Source organism: Triticum urartu, chromosome 4 (assembly GCF_003073215.2).
Source record: "Triticum urartu cultivar G1812 chromosome 4, Tu2.1, whole genome shotgun sequence".
Classification (NCBI taxonomy): domain Eukaryota; kingdom Viridiplantae; phylum Streptophyta; class Magnoliopsida; order Poales; family Poaceae; genus Triticum; species Triticum urartu.
This window is the reverse complement of record NC_053025.1, coordinates 608,960,290-608,985,796: the sequence shown is the minus strand read 5'-3', so window position 1 is coordinate 608,985,796 and position 25,507 is coordinate 608,960,290. Positions and strand designations below refer to the sequence as shown.

The 25,507-nt window shown below is 49.0% G+C and overlaps 1 protein-coding gene across 1 annotated transcript; it reads right to left on the bottom strand.

The window, feature by feature from the left end:
- Window positions 1-401: 401 nt before the first annotated feature.
- LOC125554397 lies at window positions 402-2,513 on the bottom strand. Its single transcript, XM_048717964.1, has 2 exons — window positions 1,340-2,513; window positions 402-830 (listed from the first exon to the last, which is right to left on the bottom strand). The coding sequence occupies exons 1-2, from the start codon at window positions 2,334-2,336 to the stop codon at window positions 793-795; spliced, it is 1,035 nt and encodes a 344-aa protein (XP_048573921.1). The 5' UTR covers window positions 2,337-2,513; the 3' UTR covers window positions 402-792.
- Between the last annotated feature and the right edge of the window lie 22,994 nt (window positions 2,514-25,507).

The window sequence follows — 25,507 nt, the reverse complement described above, 5'->3', positions numbered from 1 at the left end:
TAGCAGTGCCTCTGAAAAAAACATACAAAATCTTCATCTCACTATATGGACATTGCAGTCTACTATTATGTGCACCGCAGGCCAAAAAAATGCAACAAATAACGAACTACTCAAGATCTTCATTCAGTTTTGTTGAGCTAGTGAAGCAAAATAAAATCTTACAAGATCTTCAGGCAGCAATATCTGTAGTTCCCTGAACATATAGCTCAAGATTCAGTTTACATCTTGTACTCGCCAGTAACATTGCTTTGCTAAAAATCAACACTAACCAAATTCACTAAATTAATTAAGGCATATCAGTGAGCCAACATGAAGAAACTATCGTCATCTCTACTTCTCTAGAGAGAGACAAACAACTAGTTGTAGACATGCCATTATTATCAACTCATCAAAGTTCAAAAGTAACTCCTTGGAGAGATGAATTTAGAGAGTTGGGAGAGCAAACTGTAGAGTGTAGAGTTTTCAGAATGATAAGAAAAAGCATCCGTCTGCAGATGCATTTTCCAGCAAATTAAACAACAGAGCACATGGTTCATACTGCAGCAGCAAGAATTGGAGGTTCATTACAAGATACTCCATTCACCCGATTACACGCGCCAACGACATGGGGAAACTATCAAGCTGACTGACAAAAGCGAAAAACAATATGAGAAATCAAGCAAGCACCACTGAACCAAAAGAGCTACTAAATAGTGACATAATTCATCACAAGACCCCTTTCGCCTCCAAGCTTGTCATCTTTCTTGTTGATGAGAGTGGCATCCTAACCTGAGCATATTCAACCATACCTTGTCAATGTGCTGCGTCACAGGGAGTGGGCGTCACCCTTTCTGCATACATAGATTTGTCGATGTGATTCCAAAAAGGGGATGACATGATAAGATATAAATAGCCACTTAAGTAAGAATACTAAGATGTAATTACATAGCACTCAAAGTTTGGTTGGGAACATTTGAAATGTAACTTGATATCTGATCAGCAATGTTTTTAAGGCGGTAAGGTGACCTAAGGCGAGCACACACCGCCCTGACGCCTGAGGGGGGACGCCTAAGTGCTTAAAGTGGGCATAATTGCAAGGCGCTGCCAGGGCGCCATGCCGCCTAAGTGTCCAAGGCGGGATGCTTTAAAACAATGCTGAATACATTGTTTTGTTTGTTCCACTAACTTATATGGAGTATTTCTTAACATTTGTCCCCAACTCACAATAAAGGGCTATACCTTAAAAAGTAAAAACCATACTGATTAGAGATTCATTGTTTTGTTTCTTCTACTAACTTATATAGTATTACTTAACAGTTGTCCCCAAATCAGAACAATGGACATATAAATAAAACTATACCTTGTGGATTGTAGAAACTCATGTATGGAATCAAAGAACGGAAATTTTCTCTCTTCCATATCTTCTTCCATCGCTGTGACTTGACATTAATCTCGTAGATGCCCAGGTCTGTGGTCACGAAAACGGTATCACTGCCCTCCACAGATCCAACCAGTATAAGGCTAATTTCCTCGGGATTTTGGATGGGTAGAAGGCTCCTGAGATTGGTAATTCTACATTGAGTCCATGACGCAACTCTGTTGGAATCCATCAGTCTTGACCATATGTAGAGGGTTAGCTTATCCACTAGTGCAAACCCCAAGCTGCCATCCTTCATCGCCATGAGGATAGGGGCACTGGCAATTGGAGAATACTGAACCGGTGCATCAATCAGTGATAAGCTATTAGAGGTCAAGTCGTACTTGAGAATTTCTGCACTGTCGTCATCAACATACTTAAGCATGAAGTGAAGTGCTCCTTGGACAAGGACAGGGGGCATTGGCTTGATGAATGCATCGGCTGGAAGATGAAGATCAGGGCATGGCTCGACCCACTCATCGAATTGAGGGACGGGCTTGCTCCAGTCACCGGTCTCTGGCAAGGACACACAGGCGCGTGCAACACAATCATCATGATCATCTTCTTTCGTGTACAGGCTGACAAAGACCACCTGGAAGGGAGCCGAGTGACAAGTGCGGTGGTCACAGCCGCTCACGGCGCAGAGCACCGCGGCAGCGTGGCTGTCGTCCGAGATCCATGGGGCGGGCAGCTTCCTCCGGCAACCCGTCATGGGGTCCCAAACGACGAGCGGCATAGGTAACTGGTTTGAACCCCCAAGGAGGACGCGGCCATGGCGGCAGTCCCACGCAGTGTAGTAAATGTTCCCCCATTCGTCGTCGGTCCATTCGTCGTCGGGAATGCGCGCGCCGAATTTGGCGGTGGATGTGAAGTGTGGGATGGGGTCTTCTACCTTGGTGGGGTGGGAGCCGTAGTGCCAGGTATGAAGGAAACCCAGCATGGGGGGAGCTCCATGGTGCTCGTGGTAGCGACCGCGGAAGCGAGGGGACGAGAGGAGGCCGAGCCAGAGCTTGCTGGCGAGGGAGGCGCGCAGGAGGTGCGCGGGCTCGTCCGGCGGGAGGCGGAGGAAGATCTCCTCGAGGAGCTCGTCCGGCAGCGATGGCGCGACGGCGGCATGGCGGAGGCGAGGGTTTCAGTCGGGAAGGGATCGATGTGGATGTGGAGTGGAGTTGTGCGTGGGGAGCCTCCGACAGGTGGGACCGCCGATGATGGCCGATCGGTCAATTTTTGAGGTTCACAGAGTTCCACAACCTCCGAGGATTCTGTTTTTATCTTTGGCTGATCCAGTTTATATATAAGCTGCTCGAGTTTCTGTAATTAAGGAAACTAGTATAATGCCCGTGCATTGCCTTGTGTTACCGTGTCCTTAAATCATTTTGTTTCTTATCATATCCTCATGTGTCCTTAAATAATTTTGTTTCTTATCAACTATCTTGATCATTAGTCATTCTGATGATAAGGATACTCATTCTTGCCACGACAAACAGACCGTTTGACCTTGATGAAGCCATCATTAGGAGATACGAATGAAGGTCAGTTCAAATGCTAATTATTTTTCATTTCCGTCACCCTAAACATAATCATGGTTGGCCTTCCAACTCAAGAGTGCAAAGAGATTAAGGACACTTTTGTCAAAGGAGAACGTTGACAAAAACATCAACTACAAGGATTTCGTAACCATCATGGAATCGTATTGCATGAGTGATCTTAAGGTTTGTGCATTGTTTTTTAACCTGAGCCAATCTGCAGCCACTAAGAATATATATGGATCACCAAATGTTGATGATTTCTATCTGCACCCAGAATCTTCGCGTGAAAAATTCTTATTGAAAGAGATGTTTTGAACTAACACCACGACACTTATTTTGGAATGGAGGGAGAGACACATGACCACATTTCAAGTGCAAATTGCTAAAAAAATGGGAGGAGATGAAATACCTTAATAAAAGTGTCCATAATAGTTTACTTAATTTGGTATTTTTGTACAACCTAAATTTATTTTCTCGTGTCAACGCATGGGCATTCAATTAGTACGTCATAAAGTGTAAATGGAGCATCGCTAAATTCGAAAACAATGAAAAAAATGTGTGGGCTATCTTCGGTTGACCAGTTTTACTGGGTTGTGCTATTCCAGCGTAGAATGAGCCGGGATTCTGTTCGGTTAAGATACAAATAGGACGCGAAATTGGTGCGGTGGGTAAATAGTGCAGGGACAAAAATATTCACCAAGCCGTAGTTAAAAAAAAGGACATTGTTAACCTGGCATGGTGCACGTGTGACAAGACATGCAACTATGCAGCACTTGTGCCTGACAGTATACGTTAGCCCGCACTTTTTATTTGCTAGCAAATACCGGGACCGTGCAGCGGCCTCTTTTACAAAATACAGTAGCTGGATACCCGCTTGGCACCGATCGCGATGAGCCCTGACGGGGCTGATACCGGCCTGCAGGTAGCTCGGCCACCAAAGGCCATTTTCGCAACTGAAATAACTTCCATGTAAGGTAATTTATTTTAGATGTAGGACTACTATAAACAGAGACAAAGGCTTAAAGCACTTGACCATGCGAAAAAATCATTGAACATAGCAACTGTTCCATGTCACTTCTCCCTTGGCCATATGATACATTTAGTAGATCATATGAGCTAAAATTTTGTACCTTCAAGGGTGTCATGTATGAAGTGCACAAAACGCCATGGTAGACTTACCAATTCATAATAGAGAGGGGGGTGGGGACTGTAAATTAAATCTGGAAGTTAGAAACTATGGCTACCTACAATAGATAAATATTTAAGCTTGTGAAGATATGAATAAAATAAGGACAAATAATCAAGATATGTTAAAAGAAGACTGGAGCTTCTAGTAAAACTGCAACAGATTTACTGAAACCTGGCATATGGAGAGAGCTCGTGCTTGCCTTGGGTTACCGTGCTGCAAATATCCCTAGAATATTTGTGAAGATATATCACTATGCCTGAACACTTGTTTCAGCATATGAGCATAAACATATGCATACATATATGGCTTCATAGAAAACTGTAAGCAACATAACACCTTCAGTCTTGATCTTTTATTGCTTTTCATGTAGATTTGGCTCTAACTCGTACCGCAGAACAATTTCAGCTGAAATCGCGATCTAGGTTGATGCGTAATCAATCCCATGTGCTATTCTTGTTTCTTTACAATTCATAAGAATAATTCAATACACTGTATTGGTATATGAATAGCAGTACATACAACATACTCTTGCCATCTCTCACACTCCATAATGGTTTCACAAAGGGACGCCACCTTCAATCTTGATCTTATGTTGCCTCTCATTTAGATCTGGCACCAACTCGTACAACATAACAATTCAACTGAAATTTCGATCTAGGTAGATGCATAATCAGTCTCGAGTGCTTTTCTTGTTTCCTAACAATTGATAATAATAATTCAGTACACAATATTGGTGTATGAAAGTCAGTACATACGACATACTCTTGCCAGCCATCACACTCGGTAATGTTTTCATAGAGATTACATGCTTTAGAGCAACTTTAATGGGACGACCCATTTTGTCCGTTTGGATCATCCGGACATAAAAACTGGCCCAACGAGGCGACCCAAACGGACACAACGTCCGCCTGCTGTCCGTTTTGTGTCTGTGCAGACCCATTTCCGTCTCAAATTTGAGAAAATTTGAGCCAAAAACGGACACAAAGCGGGCGCTCTCTGTGCCCTCCCCGTCCGCCTCTGTCCGGCTACATGTGCTGCCTGCCCCACTTGCCATCCACCCATCCATCTCATCCCGTCTCTCTCCTCCTTTTTCTTCTCCCACCCACCCAACCCGCTCGTTCTTCTCCGGCGCTGGTGCTCCGCCGTGGTGGGCTCGTGCTCCCCCGGCCGCGCCCGTCGACTCGCCTTGCCTGGCCTCGCCTCGCCGCGCCCGAGCGCGGGATGCGGCGCGCACGAGCGAGGCACGGGCAGAGGCGCGCGAGGCAGGGCGAGGATGGCTCCGGCCAGCGCGGGGCGCGGAGCGGCAGCGCGCGAGGCAGGGCGAGGATGGCTCCGGCGAGCTACAGCGCGAGCGGGGCGCGGCGCGCAGGGGGCGGCAGCGCACGGGGCGGCTCCGTCAGGCGCAAGGGTGGCGAACTGCAGCGCGAGCGGTGCGCGGCCAGATGCAACACACGGGAGACGTGGCGAGCTGCAGCACGAGACGCGGGGGCGGGGGCGCAACTAGATGCGGCAGGCAGGAGCTGTGGCGGGCGCGAGCTAGCGCAGCGGCCGCGGTGAGCTGCGGCGAGCGCGGCGGGCATGCTGCTCCGGCCGTGCAGGTGGCTGCGTGCGTGCGTGCATGCACAACGCATACTACCCCGCGTGCGTAGCTAGCCGCTCCAGTGCTCGCCGTGGCCTTCGCTCGCCCCGCTCGCAACCTCCCCTCCAATACATGGAACTCGCCACGGTACGCCAAGCTCGCGTTGCCGCGCAGCAGAGCCATGACGGGCTCCAGCTCGTCCGCTCGCCCGGGCGGCGCTACTGCAGCCGTTGGTCTCGCCCCGCGCCGAACCCGGCCTGGCCTCGCCTCCCCGCGCCCAGCCGCTGCACGGTCTCGCCCAGCGCCTGACCTCAAGCAGCAGGCTCCAGCTCGTCCAGGCCATGGCCAACATGCACCGGCGTTTGCGAGCTCTATGTATTTGACGAAATGCCGATCTGTGACATGCATAAAATGGGTCTGCCTTCCGTTGGGCGCACTTGCCGACCCAAACGAAAAAGCGGATACGGACGGGCGGACGGACGACCCAAACAGACAAAAAACGGACAAAATCGGTGTCCGTTTGGGTCGCCCCGTTGGAGTTGCTCTTATAGTTATCTGTTCTCCATATAGTATATGGTCATACCTCATGAGTCATGACGCACTTAGCAGACTCATCGTTCAAGCACCACATGGGTTAAAAACGGAAGCACGTTTATAAATATGTGAAAGAAGCAAGGTTGTTTACCTACGTCAGTGGAAAAACTGGCTTCAGATCCAAGGAGAGGCACCTCGCCATTGTTGTGGTGGATGACAGTGCACGCAGTCGAGGCGCACAATCTGCGCAAGGCAAAGCGGCCACCGGGAGGCGCACGAAAGTTGGATGGGACGGAGCATGAAGCATCGGGAGATCATGCAGGCATAAGAATCGCAGGAAGCAGCAGCGTTGGAGGTTAGGCGGCGCTGGACCATACAGATTGGAGGTCTCTACGGGTAGAAACCCCACTTTCTACGGGATGGTTTTCTTTTTAGATGATGATTACGTGCTAGTTCTTTTTTGAGGGATGATTACGTGCTAGTTTGTTAGGCATATTACGTTTATATTTTTTGAACAACATGATCCCTTTATTATTTGGACGGTACTGGGCGCCGGTCGACCGGCCCAACTTTGGGCCGGTTGAACCTTGTGCGTCCGATTTGGCATCTCCCAGCCATCAGATCTGGTCAACGCCAGCGTCCCCCGTCCTCTCTTCGTCCCTAACCTCTTGCATCCCCATTATTTTTCCTCAAATTATATCAACGAGCAGGGGAGAGAAAAAAGAATGGAGTCACTAGACCCAGGACGACTCCATCGGGTGTTCCCTCGCGAGGCGCGGGCGGCCACATTCATCGCCGGCGGCGGCCACGTTCATCTCGGGTGTGTAGTGCCCTCTCTTGCTTGCCATCGTCCATTCCCGCATGGCTGCGTGCCAATCCGGCCCAAAAAAGTGCTACAAAACAAGATGTTGGAACCGGCAGGTGCATTTGCTGGAACCGGCGACTAGGGATGTTACAACCAGCGACACAATTTGCTGGAGCCGACGGCCACATTTGCAGGAGCCGGTGACCGCGTATGTTGGCACCGACGAAAGTAAAAGCTGGAAACATCGTTCTCAAAAGCTACTACCGGCGAAATAAAATGCTACAGGCGACGAATCAAAAAATGGTACTATTAAAAAGGGAATTGTTGCGACTGGCGAAACCAAAAGCTGGAACCAGTGAGGGGAAAGCTACTACCGGCGGAAAAAATGCTGGAACCGGCGAATCAAACTGGTGCTAGAGGATGAAATTGCTGCGACCCATACAATAAAAAGCTGGAACTGACAAATCAAAAAGTTGCAACCGGCTAAGTCGAAAAAAGCGTAGCAGGAGGACGGCAACATGGCAAAAAGATGGTGTTGCAACCGCATGGATGTGCGAGCGTCGTCACCTCGAGCTCGCAGGGGAGCGCGTGGAGAAGACCGAAGGTGCGAGACCATTGCAGCGAGGCAAAAAAAATGCCGGGAGAGGAGGGAGTGAGAGACATCGCCAAAAAGAAGACAAAATCCATGGCGTGGTGAAAAGCGGCGCCGACCAGCAGCAAGAGCATCGGATGGACAGAGGAAGGAGACGCCTTGTGTGGCCAAGAATGAAGAGCTGGTCCGATTGAGAAGATAAGGCTTGGGAAGCGCGTGCGGTGGTGGGCCTGACAAAACACTCGTGGGTGCAACGGGGAGCGTCTGATTTTGGTCAATCTAACGACGCGCGTGCGACCAGCCCAGCGCTCGGCCTGTCGGCCGCCGTAAAACGTTTCCCTTATTATTTCTAGGCATATAGTTTAGTTTTTTTTAAGAAAACGTACCTAGCTAATCAACGGAGCTGCTTTGATTCTAGGCGTTAGTTTTTTTTGAAGAAATTCTGGGTGTTAGTTATGTGGTGCTGCACGGATGTCCATGTTAAAGGCTGAACCACAAAGTGTAAATCTATGAGAGAATTCCTTATTTGGCCTTTTTTTAAATTTTGCTTCCCTTTTTGGCCCAAAAAATTTGTTTCTTTCCTTTTCGACACTGAAACTTTATTTTATTCCCTATGTGACATTTTTGTCAGTTTTGGCTAGTAACGGTGTTAAGTCTGACCTAAAAAGACCGTTTTACCCCTAATGTAATATGTGACCCGATTATTTACATGCAAACACAGAGGTCTCATTGTTGAATAAACAAACAAAAAATAGTACTATGTGTATAATCATAAAAAAAGGTATTGCAGGGGATTAATAATAATAATAATAATAATAATAATAATAATAATAATAATAACAATAATAATAATAATAATAATAATAATATGAGTGAAACAATGACGGCAATTTTTTTTACAGGATAAAAAGAACAATGACGACAGGTCCAATCTATCAAGAGCTAGCTTCTACCGGTGGCGTGAGGTAATAGATGAGCGTGCACTGTTCCAGGCAAAAATCGATTAAGCTGCTAGCATCCTTGCTTACTGTGCTTGCTTTGCACGTAGTGTGTTAGCTCATTTGAAGCACCGATACGCACACAAGTACTACACGACAAGCATGCACACACACTTAGTAAGCACGCACGCCTTGACGCATGCAAGCGGCAGCAAGCGCGCAGCCATCACGCACGCAGCACGGTACCAGCAAGGCAGCAAGCACGCGGCGGTGGCGGTGGCAGCAATAGCCGGGGGCACGCTCGCGCAGCCGAGCCCAAATACTCGATCCAATCTTTTTTCTGACATATTACCACCAGGGGCAGTATTGTTTTTCTACATGCCATTTAACAACGCTGAATGGAAAAATGGATGAAAGTGTCAGATAGGGAACAAAATGAAGTTTAAGTGTCAAGAATGAAAGAAAAAATTTTTTTGGGCCAAAAAAGGAAGCAATATTTAAGGAAGGGCCAAATAAAGAATTCTCTCTAAATCTATTCCTTATGGACCCAATGAGAATTTGTTTTGTCGAGGATTATTTCGGTAAATCTACACCGTAATAACTCGGTCCTACCGAGATTAACGGCTCTTAATTACTCATTAACGTGGTAATTTTTTGGGAGTCTGTAATTAGTATAGGTAAGTATAGGTATAGGTATAGGTATATAGATAGATAGATAGATAGATAGATAGATAGATATAGACTAGTACAATGCTCGTGCATTGCCACGGGCTTTTAAAATATTTTGCTGGAATTATGTAAACATAATGCATGTTATATTTCACATGTAAAAAAAGATAGCACAACTATAATTGAATAATAATTTAAGTCCACTTCACTTACATTGTAAATTGTAAGCAAAAGGCAATTTGACAATGCATACATATAGAGAAATGATTGAACTAAAAAATAGTTTCAAATTAATATCTATTTGATGCGTTTAACAAATTCTTGCACAATATCAGAAATATTGTCTTTAGTTTCATTCGCACGATATTTGAGCAATTATAATAAAAACGTCTTCATCACCGGCCTTCGGGTCCGTCAACTTTCACACCAACCACGGTGGCCAACCTTGACCCAGGCTTTGACTTCTTTGCCTGCGCGATGGCGGACGCCTCGCTCACTCGTAAACAGCGTGATGGTCACCATCCACCCTACCTTGCCTACCGGCGGCACTTCTCTTTCGACACGGGCTCGCCGACCACATCTCTCCCAGGACCTGCTCCACAACTACACGGCGGCCGCAAGCAACCGTCCATCATGACCGAGCAGCCCACACTCTGGCTCCCGCGACGCGGCGGCGACTGCCGCCCCGCCCACCTCCTCCACTCCCACATGCGCTGCCGCCACTCCCGGCGTCAGCGGCCACCGCCCAAAGGACCCCGGCGAGCCGCCGCCCGCTTGCTGCCCCGGTGACGAAGCTCTCGGCCCCTGCAGCGTCCCATCAAGCACCGTCCCCATCTCCGTCCCCAGCCCAGGTGAGGTGTTCCAATCCCGCATCCTTCGTCAGTTCTACTCCGGCCCCTCGTTCGCCCCCTCCTCCTCCCCTTCGTGCTCTGTTCCCGGGGACCTCTGGTTCACCCCGCCATTCCTGTCGCCGAGCCTCTCGCCGGCCTGCGTCCGGCGCCTGGTCAACTTTTTCTTCTACGCCCCTCCCGAGAAAATCCATGTCGTGCAGGTCGCTCCCGCCGTTTTCATGCGCTGCTTGCTAGTCTGGTAGTTGCTCGGTTCATCGCCGCGGTCGGCGTCGCGCAGATGGCCCCCGTCTTGCTGCGGCCGCACCTCTCGTTCGAGGCGGCGACCTTGGCGGTGGCCGGCCTCCAGGCTGTTGGGCAGGGTGGGAGGCTGGAGCGGGAGCGCCCGGTTTTCAAACCTGCATTCAAGTCCCGCCCCACCTACCGTCCCCGTCCTTCGCGCAGGCCTCCCCCGGTGCGCTCTAACTGCGCAGGGCTGCTGCCCATTCCTCCTCCTGTTGTGCAGCTCAGCACAATCGCATCAGGCATTGATGCGCCTGGTGGAGAAGCCCCTGCCCATCCCTTGGCGACCGGCGTGCAACCTCTCCTCGAGCCCGCTGCGACCGGCCTAGGCGATGGCGCGGCGCCTAGCCCCTCAAGTCCCATCGTCGACCTGCCCCCCGCCGCGGCCATCATTGCGCCCGTCGCCGCGCCCCCGTCCCCCTCCCCGCCTCTCTTATCCGCAGGCCCTCCTGCTTCCCCCCCGCCTCGCCTCCTCCCAGCACACCCCCTCCCCCTCCCCCCTACGCTCGCTCTCTGGGTGCTTCCGGTGCCTCTCCTCGGAGCACCGCGTGGTTGACTGCCGGGACCCCATCTGCTGCAGGGGCTACAGCCGCTCCGGGCACCGCCTCCATCAGTGCATGGCGCGGCCACGGGTCACCACCCTCCCCCCTCCTCCCCCCGCCACCTGAACTAGTCAAAGAGCGCCGCCCCTCCGCCCCTTCCCCTCCGCCCTGCCCACCCCCCCTCTCCCTGCCGGCGAGCCTCTCCGGTTCTCCCTGTCCGGTTCCAGATTGGCGAAAGCTCCGGCCCTGGCTGCGCCTCGGCCAATGCGCTCTGCCTCCGTAGGGCCGAGGCCCCTAGCGCCCCCCGCCCCCCCCCCGCCCCCGCACCATCCCCACCTCCCCCCACCGCTCTCGGGGGTCCTCCCCGGCCCCCCCTCCTTGCTTGCGCCGGTCTCCTCCCTCTCCGGTGCACTTCGCCCTGGACCATGTGTTGCGTCGCCGGGCGGCCTCAGCCTGCTCTGAAGACTCGGTCTCGGGATCGTCCGCGCACTCCGGGGTCCCCCCTGTCTTCGACAGCGATGGCCAGCTGGTGCGCTCGGGCTCATCGGCCTCGTCTGGCTCGGAGGCCGAGTCCGCGGAGCGCGCCCCCTCGCTTGCGGCTGAGTCTGAGCGTCCCCACTTCCTGAAAGTCTTCATGCCTACTGGCGACCTCGCGGCCGCCAGGCGCCTTGCCATGGTCTACATCAACCCTCCCGGTGCCTTCCCTTCCCCCACCGCCGCTGTTCGCGATGCCCTGATGGATGCTGCCCCCCATCTCTTCTTTGACATAGTCGGCTCCTCTGTCAGGGCGATGTATCTCCGTTTCAACTCGCCGAATGACCAGGAGGCGCGTGTCGCGCTCCATGAAATCCCCTTCGAGGGCGCACACATCCGTTTTGTGCGGGAAGAGGAGGCAGACAGGGTCCCTCCCCGAGCCCGGGCGCACGCGTTCATCTCCGTGACTCGCTTTCCCGCCGAGCACATCAACCCCGTCGGGATCGCGCGGGCGTTCTCTGGCTTTGGTGATCTCGTGGAGATCGACCACCGTGTCCTCTCTGGTGAAGATCTCTCCGCCGTGCGCATCGTCCTCCTTATTGAGCACGCGTGGGACGTGCCTTGCGACGTTTGGCCCCGGGGTGGGGTCTGGGGCTCCCGTGTGGTCTCGATCCACACCCTCGCTGTCTGGCCTCAGGAGGACTCCTAAGACCGCAACGACGTCTACGTCCCGTTCTTCGGCCCCCCTCCTCCACCGCCTTTCGTCCACAATGGTGGGCATATGGCTCTCCATGGCCATCCGCTGGGCTGGCCTGCCCCTGCCCCCCCTCGTCAGCATCCGCCTCACCAGCAGGGAGGGGGGGAGGCAGCTCGCCTTCCTCCTTCGGCTCCATGGCGTCCCCCCTTTGCCCGCCCCCCAATCACCGATAGCCGCGTCTTTTGTCGTCATCTCCGAGATTGTCGATGACTCGGGGGCGGAAGAGGCTTTCCCGGACGTGCCTGCGCGGGGGGGGGGGGGGGGGGGGGGGGGGGCTTCGGGTGCGGGTCCGCTGCCAGGACCCGTTATGCATGGCCCATGCATGACGCAGGTGGGGGCTTCCTCCCCAGGCCTGAACGCTGCTGCCCCTGCAGTTCGCTTCAGTCGGCGCCTTGCCCTTAAGGAGCCTCCGCAGTACGTCTCCATGACTGCCAAGGCCATCAAGCAGCATGAGCTTAAGGACTCGCTCAAGGGGTGCTCTCTGGTGCTCCGGGCCAAAGCGATTAAGAGCAAGGTGGTCGCGGCTGTGCTCAAACCCCTGGGAATGAAGGCTGTGTCCGATCTGCGTGCGGCAACTGCTATCCCTCTTGCTCCGGTGCCTACCGTCATTGATGATTAGCATGACATGTCGCCCATCGCTTCGCCTGGATGGCCTGTCATCCTTCAGCGTCTGTATCTTTTCCTTTTTCTTCCTGTCTTTGTGTTTGTGTCTGCCTGGCCCCCGTGCCCGGCCTGGCGTCTGTGCTCCCGCGGTGTTCTCCTCTTCCCCAACTGGTGCTTTCCTTGTTTATGGATATTGCAAACCTCTCTCCCTTGACCATCCTTTCCTGGAATGTCCAGGGTTTGGGAGACGATGACAAATGCGTGCTTATTCAAAATGCCATCAGCGATGCAAACCCGCTTGTTGCCTGTATCCAAGAGACGAAGCTCTCCTCTGTGTCCCTCTTCAAAGCTAGAGCCTTCCTCCCCCCGCGCCTGGCTGCCTTTGAATGTATGCAGGCCGATGGCTCTCGGGACGGGCTGGTTACCACTTGGGACCCCAATGCTCTTTCCCTCTCCTCGGTGCACGTCGGGCGTTTTGCCTTAACCACTGTTCTCACATCCACCTCCTCCGATCTCTCCTTCACCGTCACCAACGTCTATGCTCTATCAGACCACTCCTTAACGCAGGATTTCGTAGATGATATGATCTCCCTCGCGCTTCTGATCCAAGGGGCTTGGTGTTGGAAATATGCCCTAGAGGCAATAATAAATTGGTTATTATTATATTTCCTTGTTCATGATAATCGTTTATTATCCATGCTAGAATTGTATTGATAGGAAACTCAGATACATGTGTGGATACATAGACAACACCATGTCCCTAGTAAGGCTCTAGTTGACTAGCTCATTGATCAATAGATGGTTACGGTTTCCTGACCATGGACATTGGATGTCGTTGATAACGGGATCACATCATTGGGAGAATGATGTGATGGACAAGACCCAATCCTAAGCCTAGCACAAAGATCGTGTAGTTCGTATGCTAAAGCTTTTCTAATGTCAAGTATCATTTCCTTAGACCATGAGATTGTGCAACTCCTGGATACCGTAGGAATACTTTGGGTGTGCCAAACGTCACAACGTAACTGGGTGGCTATAAAGGTACACTACAGGTATCTCTGAAAGTGTCTGTTGGGTTGGCACGAATCGAGACTGGGATTTGTCACTCCGTGTGACGGAGAGGTATCTCTGGGCCCACTCGGTAGGACATCAGCATAATGTGCACAATGTGATCAAGGAGTTGATCACGTGATGATGTGTTACGGAACAAGTAAAGAGACTTGCCGGTAACGAGATTGAACAAGGTATCGGGATACCGACGATCGAATCTCGGGCAAGTACAATACCGCTAGACAAAGGGAATTGTATACGGGATTGATCGAATCCTCGACATCGTGGTTCATCCGATGAGATCATCGTGGAACATGTAGGAACCAACATGGGTATCCAGATCCCGCTGTTGGTTATTGACCGGAGAACGTCTCGGTCATGTCTGCATGGTTCCCGAACCCGTAGGGTCTACACACTTAAGGTTCGATGACGCTAGGGTTATAAGGAATGGATATACGTGGTTACCGAATATTGTTCGGGGTCCCGGATGAGATCCCGGACGTCACGAGGAGTTCCGAAATGGTCCGGAGGTAAAGATTTATATATGGGAAGTCCTGTTTTGGTCACCGGAAAAGTTTCAGGTTTTACCGGTAGTGTACCGGGACCACCGGAGGGGTCCGGGGGTCCACCAAGTGGGGCCACCAGCCCTGGAGGGCTGCATGGGCCAAGTGTGGGAGGGGACCAGCCCCAGGTGGGCTGATGCGCCCCCCACCAAGGCCCAAGGCGCCTCCAAGAGGGAAGGGGGGCAAACCCTAGGGCAGATGGGCCCTAAGGCCCACCCCAGGTGCGCCTCCCCCTCTCCCCCTTGTGGCCGCCACCCAGATGGGGTCTGGGGGCTGCCGCCACCCCTAGGGAGGGAACCCTAGGTGGGGGCGCAGCCCCTCCCCTCCCCCTATATATACTTGAGGTTTGGGCTGCCCAACAAACACGAGTTCCTCTCCTTCTTGGCGCAGCCCTACCCCTCTCCCTCCTCGTCTCTTGCAGTGCTTGGCGAAACCCTGCTGGGGTACCACGCTCCTCCACCACCACCACGCCGTTGTGCTGCTGCTGGATGGAGTCTTCCTCAACCTCTCCCTCTCTCCTTGCTGGATCAAGGCAGGGGAGACGTCACCGGGCTGTACGTGTGTTGAACGCGGAGGTGCCGTCCGTTCGGCACTAGGATCTCCGATGATTTGGATCACGACGAGTACGACTCCTTCAACCCCGTTCTCTTGAACGCTTTCGCTTAGCGATCTACAAGGGTATGTAGATGCACTCTCCTTCCCCTCGTTGCTAGTTTCTCCAGAGATAGATCTTGGTGACACGTAGGAAAATTTTGAATTTTTGCTACGTTACCCAACAGTGGCATCATGAGCTAGGTCTATTGCGTGGATTCTATGCACGAGTAGAACACAAAGTAGTTATGGGTGTTGATTTTGTTCAATATGCTTACCGTTACTAGTCCAATCTTGTTTCGGCGGTATTGTGGGATGAAGCGGCCCAGACCAACCTTACACGTACTCTTACGTGAGACAGGTTCCACCGACTGACATGCACTAGTTGCATAAAGTGGCTAGCGGGTGCCAGTCTCTCCCACTTTAGTCGGAACGGATTCGATGAAAAGGGTCCTTATGAAGGGTAAATAGCAATTGGCATATCACGTTGTGGTTTTGCGTAGGTAAGAAACGTTCTTGCTAGAAACCCATAGCAGCCACTTAAAACAAGCAAACAACAATTAGAGGACGTCTAACTTGTTTTTGCAGGGTATGCCATGTGATGTGATATGGCCAAAAGGATGTGATGAATGATATATGTGATGTATGAGATTGATCATGTTCTTGTAATAGAAATCACGACTTGCATGTCGATAAGTATGACAACCGGCAGGAGCCATAGGAGTTGTCTTAATTTATTTATGACCTGCGTGTCAACATAAACGTCATGTAATTACTTTACTTTATTGCTGACCGTTAGCTGTAGTAGTAGAAGTAATAGTTGGCGAGACAACTTCATGAAGACACGATGATAGAGATCATGATGATGGATATCATGGTATCATGCCGGTGACGATGGTGATCATGGAGCCCCGAAGATGGAGATCAAGAGGAGCAAAGTGATGATGGCCATATCATGTCACTATTTGATTGCATGTGATGTTTATCATGTTTATGCATCTTGTTTACTTAGAACGATGGTAGTAAATAAGATGATCCCTCATTAAAATTTCAAGAAAGTGTTCCCCCTAACTGTGCACCGTTGCGAAGGTTCGTTGTTTCGAAGCACCACGTGATGATCGGGTGTGATAGATTCTAACGTTCACATACAACGGGTGTAAGACAGATTTACACACGCGAAACACTTAGGTTGACTTGACGAGCCTAGCATGTACAGACATGGCCTCGGAACACAAGAGACCGAAAGGTCAAGCATGAGTCGTATGGTAGATACGATCAACATGAAGATGTTCACCGATGATGACTAGTCCGTCTCACGTGATGATCGCACATGGCCTAGTTGACTCGGATCATGTAAACACTTAGATGACTAGAGGGATGTCTATCTGAGTGGGAGTTCATAAGATGAACTTAATTATCTTGAACATAGTCAAAAGGTCTTCGCAAATTATGTCGTAGCTCGCGCTTCAGTTCTACTGTTTAGATATGTTCCTAGAGAAAATTTAGTTGAAAGTTGATAGTAGCAATTATGCGGACTAGGTCCGTAAACTGAGGATTGTCCTCATTGCTTCATAGAAGGCTTATGTCCTTAATGCACCGCTCAGTGTGCTGAACCTCGAACGTCGTCTGTGGATGTTGCGAACATCTGACATACACATTTTGATAACTACGTGATAGTTCAGTTAAACGGTTTAGAGTTGAGGCACCGAAGACGTTTTGAAACGTCGCGAAACATATGAGATGTTTCGAGGGCTGAAATTGGGATTTCAGGCTCGTGCCCACGTCAAGAGGTATAAGACCTCCGACGATTTTCTTAGCCTGCAAACTAAGGGATAAAAGCTCAATTGTTGAGCTTGTGCTCAGATTGTCTGAGTACAACAATCATTTGAATCGAGTGGGAGTTAATCTTCCAGATGAGATAGTGATGTTTCTCCGAAGTCATTACCACCAAGCTGCTAGAGCTTCATGATGAACTACAATATATCAGGGACATATATGATGATCCTTGAGATATTCGCGATGTTTGACACCACAAAAGTAGAAATCAAGAAGGAGCATCAATTGTTGATGGTTGGTGAAACCACTAGTTCCAAGAAGGGCAAGGGAAAAAGGGATACTTTATGAAACGACAAATCAACTGCTGCTCTAGTGAAGAAACCCAAGGTTGAACCCAAACCCGAGACTAAGTGCTTCTGTAATAAGGGGAACAACCACTGGAGGAGAATTGCCCTAGATACTTGGTAGATAAGAAGGCTGGCAAGGTCGACAGAAGTATATTGGATATGCGTTATAATGTGTATTTTACTAGTACTCCTAGTAGCACCAGGGTATTAGATACCGGTTCGGTTGCTAAGTGTTAGTAACTCGAAACAAAAGGCTACGGAATAAACGGAGACTAGCTAAAAGGTGAGATGACGATATGTGTTGGAAGTATTTCCAAGGTTGATCAAACATCGCACGCTCCCTCTACCATCGAGATTGGTGTTTGCGTTGAGCATAGACATGATTGGATTATGTCTATCGCAATACGGTTATTCATTTAAGGAGAATAATGGTTACTCTGTTTATTTGAATAATACCTTCAATGGTCTTGCACCTAAAATGAATGGTTTGTTGAATCTCGATCGTAGTGATACACATGTTCATGCTAAAAGATATAAGATAGTAATGATAGTACCACCTAATTGTGGCACTGCCACGTAAGTCATATCGGTATAAAACGCATGAAGAAGCTCCATGTTGATGGATCTTTGGGCTCACTCGTTTTGAAGAGTTTGAGACATGCGAACCATGTCTATTGGTGTATATGCATGAAGAAACTCCATGCAAATGGACCCTTTGGACTCACTTGGTTTTGAATCACTTGAGACATGCAAATCATACCACATGGGCAAGATGACCGAAAGCCTCATTTTCAGTAAAATGGAACTAGAAAGCAACTTGCTGGAAGTAATACATTTTGATGTGTAAAGTCCAATGAGTGCTGAGGCGTGCAGTGGATATCGTTATGTTCTTACTTCCCAGATGATTTGAGTAGATGTTGAGTATATTTACTTGATGAATCACGAGTCTGAATTATTGAAAGGTTCAAGTAATTTCAGGGTGAAGTTGAAAGATCGTCGTGACAAGAGGATAAAAGATCTATGATATGATCATAGAGATGAATATTTGAATTATGAGTTTGGCACAGAATTAAGACATTGTGGAAATTGTTTCACAGCTAATACAGGCTAGAACACCATAGTGTGATGGTGTGTCCGAACATCATAACTGCACCCTATTGGATATGATGCATACCATGATGTCTCTTATCGAATTACCATGATAGTTTATGGGTTAGGCATTAGAGACAACCACATTCACTTTAAATAGGGCACCACGTAATTCCTATGAGATGACACTGTATGAACTATGGTTTAGAGAAACCTAAGCTGTGATTTCTTAAAAGTTTGGGGCTGCGACGCTTATGTGAAAAAGTTTCAGGCTGATAAGCTCGAACCCAAAGCGGATAAATGCATCTTCATAGGACACCCAAAAAGTTCGGTATACCTCCTGTCTCAGATCCGAAAGCAATAAGGGATTGTTTCTAGAATCGGGTCCTTTCTCGAGGAAAAGTTCCTCTCGAAAGAATTGAGTGGGAGGATGGTGGAGACTTGATGAGGTTATTGAACCGTCTCTTCAACTAGTGTGTGGCAGGGCACAGGAAGTTGTTCCTGTGGCACCTACACCAATTGAAGTGGAAGCTTATGATAGTGATCATGAAACTTCAGATCAAGTCACTAACAAACCTCGTGGGATGACAAGGATGCGTACTACTTCAGAGTGGTACGTAATCCTGTCTTGGAAGTCATGTTGCTAGACAGCAATGAACCTACGAGCTATGGATAAGCGATGGTGGGCCTGGATTCCGATAAATGGCTCGAGGCCATAAAATCCGAGAGAGGATCCATGTATGAAAACAAAGTGTAGACTTTGGCAGAACGGCTCGATGGTCGTAAGGATGTTGAGTACAGATGGATTTTTTTAAAGGAAGACGAACAATGATGGTAAATGTCACCATTAAGAAAGCTCGACTTGTCGTTAAGATGTTTTCCAACAAGTTCAAGGAGTTGACTACGATGAGACTTTCTCACTCGTAGCGATGCTAAGAGTCTGTTGGAATTATATTAGCATTATTTATGAAATCTTGCAGATAGGATGTCAAACATTGTTTCCTCGACGATTTTCTTGAGGAAAGGTTGTATGTGATACAACCGGAAGGTTTTGTCAATCTTGAAAGATGCTAATAAGTATGCAAAGCTCCAGCAATCCTTCTAAGGACTGGAGTAAGCATCTCGGAGTTGGAATGTACGCTTTGATGAGATGATCAAAGATTTTGGGTGTATACAAAGTTTATGAGAAACTTGTATTTCCAAAGAAGTGAGTGGGAGCACTATAGAAATTCTGATGAATATATGTTGTTGACATATTGTTGATCAGAAATGACGTAGGATTTCTGGAAAGCATATAGGGTTATTTGAAAGTGTTTTTCAATGGAAAGCCTGGATTAAGCTACTTGAACATTGAGCATCAAGATCTATAAGGATAGATCAAAACGCTTAATGGTACTTTCAAATGAGCACATACCTTGACATGATCTTGAAGGTGTTCAAGATGGATCAGTCAAAGAAGGAGTTCTTGCCTGAGTTGTAAGGTATGAAGTTAAGACTTAAAGCTCGACCGCGGCAGAAGAAAGAGGAAGGACGAAGGTCGTCCCCTATGTTTTTGTCATAGGCTCTATACGGTATGCCATGCTGAGTACCGCACCTGATGTGTGCCTTGCCACATATCTGGCAAGAGGGTACAAAGGTAATCTAGGAGTAGATCACCAGATAGCGGTCTAAATTATCCTTAGAGGAATAAGGATATGTTTCTCGGTTATGGAGGTGATAAAGAGTTCGACGTAAAGAGTTACGTCGATGCAAGCTTAACACCTATCCGGATAGCTCTGAGTAGAGATACCGGATACGTATAATGGAATAGCTCCAAGTAGAACAGTTATTTGAATTGGCTCCAAATGTAGCGTAGTAGTTGCATCTACAAGATGACATAGAAATTTGCGAAGTACATACGGATCTGAATGTTGCAGACCCGTTGACTGAAACCTCTCTCACAAGCATAACATGATAAAACCGAGAACTCTTTGGGTGTTAGTCACATGGGGATGTGACCTTGAGTGTTAATCACATATCGATGTGAACTGGATTGTTGACTCTAGTGCAAGTGGGAGACTGTTGGAAATATGCCCTAGAGGCAATAATAAATTGGTTATTATTATATTTCCTTGTTCATGATAATCGTTTATTATCCATGCTAGAATTGTATTGATAGGAAACTCAGATACATGTGTGGATACATAGACAACACCATGTCCCTAGTAAGCCTCTAGTTGACTAGCTCGTTGATCAATAGATGGTTACGGTTTCCTGACCATGGACATTGGATGTCGTTGATAAAGGGATCACATCATTGGGAGAATGATGTGATGGGCAAGACCCAATCCTAAGCCTAGCACAAAGATCGTGTAGTTCGTATGCTAAAGCTTTTCTAATGTCACGTATCATTTCCTTAGACCATGAGATTGTGCAACTCCCGGATACCGTAGGAATACTTTGGGTGTGCCAAACGTCACAACGTAACTGGATGGCTATAAAGGTACACTACAGGTATCTCCGAAAGGGTCTATTGGGTTGGCACGAATCGAGACTGGGATTTGTCACTCCGTGGGACGGAGAGGTATCTCTGGGCCCACTCGGTAGGACATCATCATAATGTGCACAATGTGATCAAGGAGTTGATCACGTGATGATGTGTTACAGAACGAGTAAAGAGACTTGCCGGTAACGAGATTGAACAAGGTATCGGGATACCGACGATCGAATCTCGGGCAAGTACAATACCTCTAGACAAAGGGAATTGTATATGTTGGGGAACGTAGCAGAAATTCAAAATTTTCCTACGTGTCACCAAGATCTATCTATGGAGAGACCAGCAACGAGGGGAAGGAGAGTGCATCTACATACCCTTTTAGATCGCTAAGCGGAAGCGTTCAAGAGAACAGGGTTGAAGGAGTCGTACTCGTCGTGATCCAAATCACTGGAGATCCTAGTGCCGAACGGACGGCACCTCCGCGTTCAACACACGTACAGCCAGGTGACGTCTCCCATGCCTTGATCCAGCAAGGGGAGAGGGAGAGGTTGAGGAAGACTCCATCCAGCAGCAGCACAACGGCGTGGTGGTGATGGAGGAGCGTGGCTATCCTGCAGGGCTTCGCCAAGCACCGCGGGAGAGGAGGAAGGAGAGATGCGGGGCTGCGTCATATAGAGGAGAGGAACTCGCGTGTTATGAGCAGCCAAAACCTCAACTATATATAGGGGAAGGGGAGGGGCTGCGCCCCCTTTAGGGTTTCCACCCCTAGGGGTGGCGGCCAGCCTAGATCCCATCTAAGGGGGGCGGCCAAGGGGGAGGGGGAGAGGGAGGCGCACCAGGATGGGCCTTAGGGCCCATCTGCCCTAGGGTTTGCCCCCTTCTCCTCTCCCTTGCGCCTTGGGCCCTTGTGGGGGGGCGCACCAGCCCACTTGGGCTGGTCCCCTTCCACACTTGGCCCATGAAGCCCTCCGGGGCTGGTGGCCCCACTTGGTGGACCCCCGGGACCCACCCGGTTGTCCCGGTACGTTACCGATAAACCCCGAAACTTTTCCGGTGACCAAAACAGGACTTCCCATATATAAATCTTTACCTCCGGACCATTACGGAACTCCTCGTGATGTCCGGGATCTCATCCGGGACTCCGAACAACATTCGGAAACCACATACAAACTTCCTTTATAACCCTAGCGTCATCGAACCTTAAGTGTGTAGACCCTACGGGTTCGGGAGACATGCAGACATGACCGAGACGTTCTCTGGTCAATAACCAACAGCGGGATCTGGATACCGATGTTGGCTCCCACATGTTCCACGATGATCTCATCGGATGAACCATGATGTCAATGACTTAATCAATCCCGTATACAATTCCCTTTGTCTATCGGTACGATACTTGCCCGAGATTCGATCGTCGGTATCCCGATACCTTGTTCAATCTCGTTACCGGCAAGTCTCTTTACTCGTTCCGTAACACATCATCCCATGATCAACTCCTTGATCACATTGTGCACATTATGATGATGTCCTACCGAGTGGGCCCAGAGATACCTCTCCGTCACACGGAGTGACAAATCCCAGTCTTGATTCGTGCCAACCCAACAGACACTTTCGGAGATACCTGTAGTGTACCTTTATAGTCACCCAGTTACGTTGTGACGTTTGGCACACCCAAAGCACTCCTACGGTATCCGGGAGTTGCACAATCTCATGGTCTAAGGAAATGATACTTGACATTAGAAAAGCTTTAGCATACGAACTACACGATCTAGTGCTATGCTTAGGATTGGGTCTTGTCCATCACATGCTATAACTCTAGTGCAAGTGGGAGACTGTTGGAAATATGCCCTAGAGGCAATAATAAAAGTATTATTATTATATTTCTTTGTTCATGATAATTGTCTTTATTCATGCTATAACTGTATTATCCGGAAATCGTAATACACGTGTGAATAATAGACACCAACATGTCCCTAGTAAGCCTCTAGTTGACTAGCTCGTTGATCAACAAATAGTCATGGTTTCCTGACTATGGACATTGGATGTCATTGGTAACGAGATCACATCATTAGGAGAATGATGAGATGGACAAGACCCAATCCTAAACATAGCACAAGATCGTATAGTTCGTTTGCTAGAGTTTTCCAATGTCAAGTATCTTTTCCTTAGACCATGAGATCGTGTAACTCCCGGATACCGTAGGAGTGCTTTGGGTGTGCCAAACGTCACAACATAACTAGGTGACTATAAAGGTATACTACGTGTATCTCCGAAAGTGTCTGTTGGGTTGACATGGATCAAGACGGGGATTTGTCACTCCGTATAACGGAGAGGTATCACTGGGCCCACTCAGTAATGCATCATCATAATGAGCTCAAAGTGACCAAGTGTTTGGTCACGGGATCATGCATTACGGTACAAGTAAAGTGACTTGCTGGTAACGAGATTGAACGAGGTATTGGGATACCGACGATCGGATCTCGAGCAAGTAACATACCGATTGACAAAGGGAATTGTATACGGGTTGTTTGAATCCTCGACATAGTGGTTCATCCGATGAGATCATCGAGGAGCATGTGGGAGCCAACATGGGTATCCAGATCCCGCTGTTGGTTATTGACCGGAGAGCGATCTCGGTCATGTCTACATGTCTCCCGAACCCGTAGGGTCTACACACTTAAGGTTCGGTGACGCTAGGGTTGTAGGGATATGTATATGCAGTAACCCGAATGTTTTTCGGAGTCCCGGATGAGATCCCGGACGTCACGAGGAGTTCCAGAATGGTCCGGAGGTAAAGAATTATATATAGGAAGTACTATTTCGGCCATCGGGACAAGTTTCGGGGTTATCGGTATTGTACCGGGACCACCGGAAGGGTCCCGGGGGCCCACCGGGTGGGGCCACCTGTCCCGGGGGGCCACATGGGCTGTAGGGGGTGCGCCTTGGCCTACATGGGCCAAGGGCACCAGCCCCAAGAGGCCCACGCGCCTAGGGTTTCAAGGAGGAAGAGTCCTAGGAGGGGAAGGCACCTCCTAGGTGCCTTGGGGAGGAGGGATTCCTCCCCCTTGGCCGCACCCTAGGAGATTGGATCTCCTAGGGCCGGCGCCCCCCCCCTTGGCCCTCCTATATATAGTGGGGGAAGGAGGGCTTTCATCCCACGCCTTTGGTTGCCTCCTTCTCCCTCTCCAACACCTCCTCCTCCTCCATAGCGCTTGGCGAAGCCCTGACGGAGTACTGCAGCTCCATCATCACCACGCCGTCGTGCTGCTGCTGGTGCCATCTCCCTCAACCTCCTTCCCCCTTGCTGGATCAAGAAGAAGGAGACATGGCTGTTCCGTACGTGTGTTGAACGCGGAGGTGCCGTCCGTTCGGTGCTAGGATCTTCGGTGATTCGAATCACGTCGAGTACGACTCCCTCATCCACGTTCTTTGAATGCTTCCGCTCGCGATCTACAAGGTACGTAGATGCATCTAATCACTCGTTGCTAGATGAACTCCTAGATGGATCTTGGTGAAACCGTAGAATTTTTTTTGTTTTCTGCAACGTTCCCCAACAGTGGCATCATGAGCTAGGTCTATGCGTAGTTCTTCTTGCGCGAGTAGAACACAATTTGTTGTGGGCGTAGATGTTGTCAACTTTCTTGCCGCTACTAGTCTTATCTTGCTTCAACGGTATTGTGGGATGAAGAGGCCCGGACCAACCTTACACGTACGCTTACGTGAGACCGGTTCCACCGACTAACATGCACAAGTTGCATAAGGTGGCTGGCGGGTGTCTGTCTCTCCTACTTTAGTTGGAGCGGATTCGATGAAAAGGGTCCTTATGAAGGGTAAATAGAAGTTGACAAATCACGTTGTGGCTTTCACGTAGGTAAGAAAACGTTCTTGCTAGAACCCTACTTCAGCCACGTAAAACTTGCAACAACAATTAGAGGACGTCTAACTTGTTTTTGCAGCAAGTGCTTTGTGATATGATATGGCCAAAGTTGTGATGAATGATGAATGATCTATATGTGATGTATGAGATGTTCATGCTATTGTAATAGGAATCACAACTTACATGTCGATGAGTATGACGGTGACAAGATGATCATGGAGCCCCAAGATGGAGATCAAAGGAGCTATGTGATATTGGCCATATCATGTCACTATTATTATTTGATTGCATGTGATGTTTATCATGTTTTGCATCTTGTTTGCTTAGAACGACGGTAGTAAATAAGATGATCCCTCATAATAATTTCAAGAAAGTGTTCTCCCTAACTGTGCACCGTTGCTAAAGTTCGTCGTTTCGAAGCACCACGTGATGATCAGGTGTGATAGATCCTTACGTTCACATACAACGGGTGTAAGACAAATTTACACATGCAATACACTTAGGTTGACTTGACGAGCCTAGCATGTGCATAGACATGGCCTCGGAACACAGAAGACCGAAAGGTCGAGCATGAGTCGTATAGAAGATACGATCAACATGAAGATGTTCACCGACGTTGACTAGTCCGTCTCACGTGATGATCGGACATGGCCTAGCCAACTCGGATCATGTTATACTTAGATGACTAGAAGAGGGATGTCTATCTAAGTGGGAGTTCATTATAATTTGATTAGATGAACTTAATTATCATGAACTTAGTCTAAAATATTTACAAAATGTCTTGTAGATCAAATGGCCAACGTAGTCCTCAACTTCAATGCGTTCCTAGAGAAAACCAAGCTGAAAGACGATGGCAGCAACTACACAGACTGGGTCCGGAACCTGAGGATCATCCTCATAGATGCCAAGAAAGATTATGTCCTACAAGCACCGCTAGGTGATGCACCTGTTCTCCCTGCAGAACAAGACGTTATGAACGCTTGGCAGACACGTACCGATGACTA

Excerpts from the sequence above, each read along its gene's own strand:
- LOC125554397 (XM_048717964.1), bottom strand. The coding sequence starts at position 2,336 with ATGCTGGGTTTCCTTCATACCTGGCACTACGGCTCCCACCCCACCAAG. Across the intron at positions 831-1,339 it reads GAGTTTCTACAATCCACAAG|AAAGGGTGACGCCCACTCCC; the intron begins GTATAGTTTTAT and ends CTATGTATGCAG.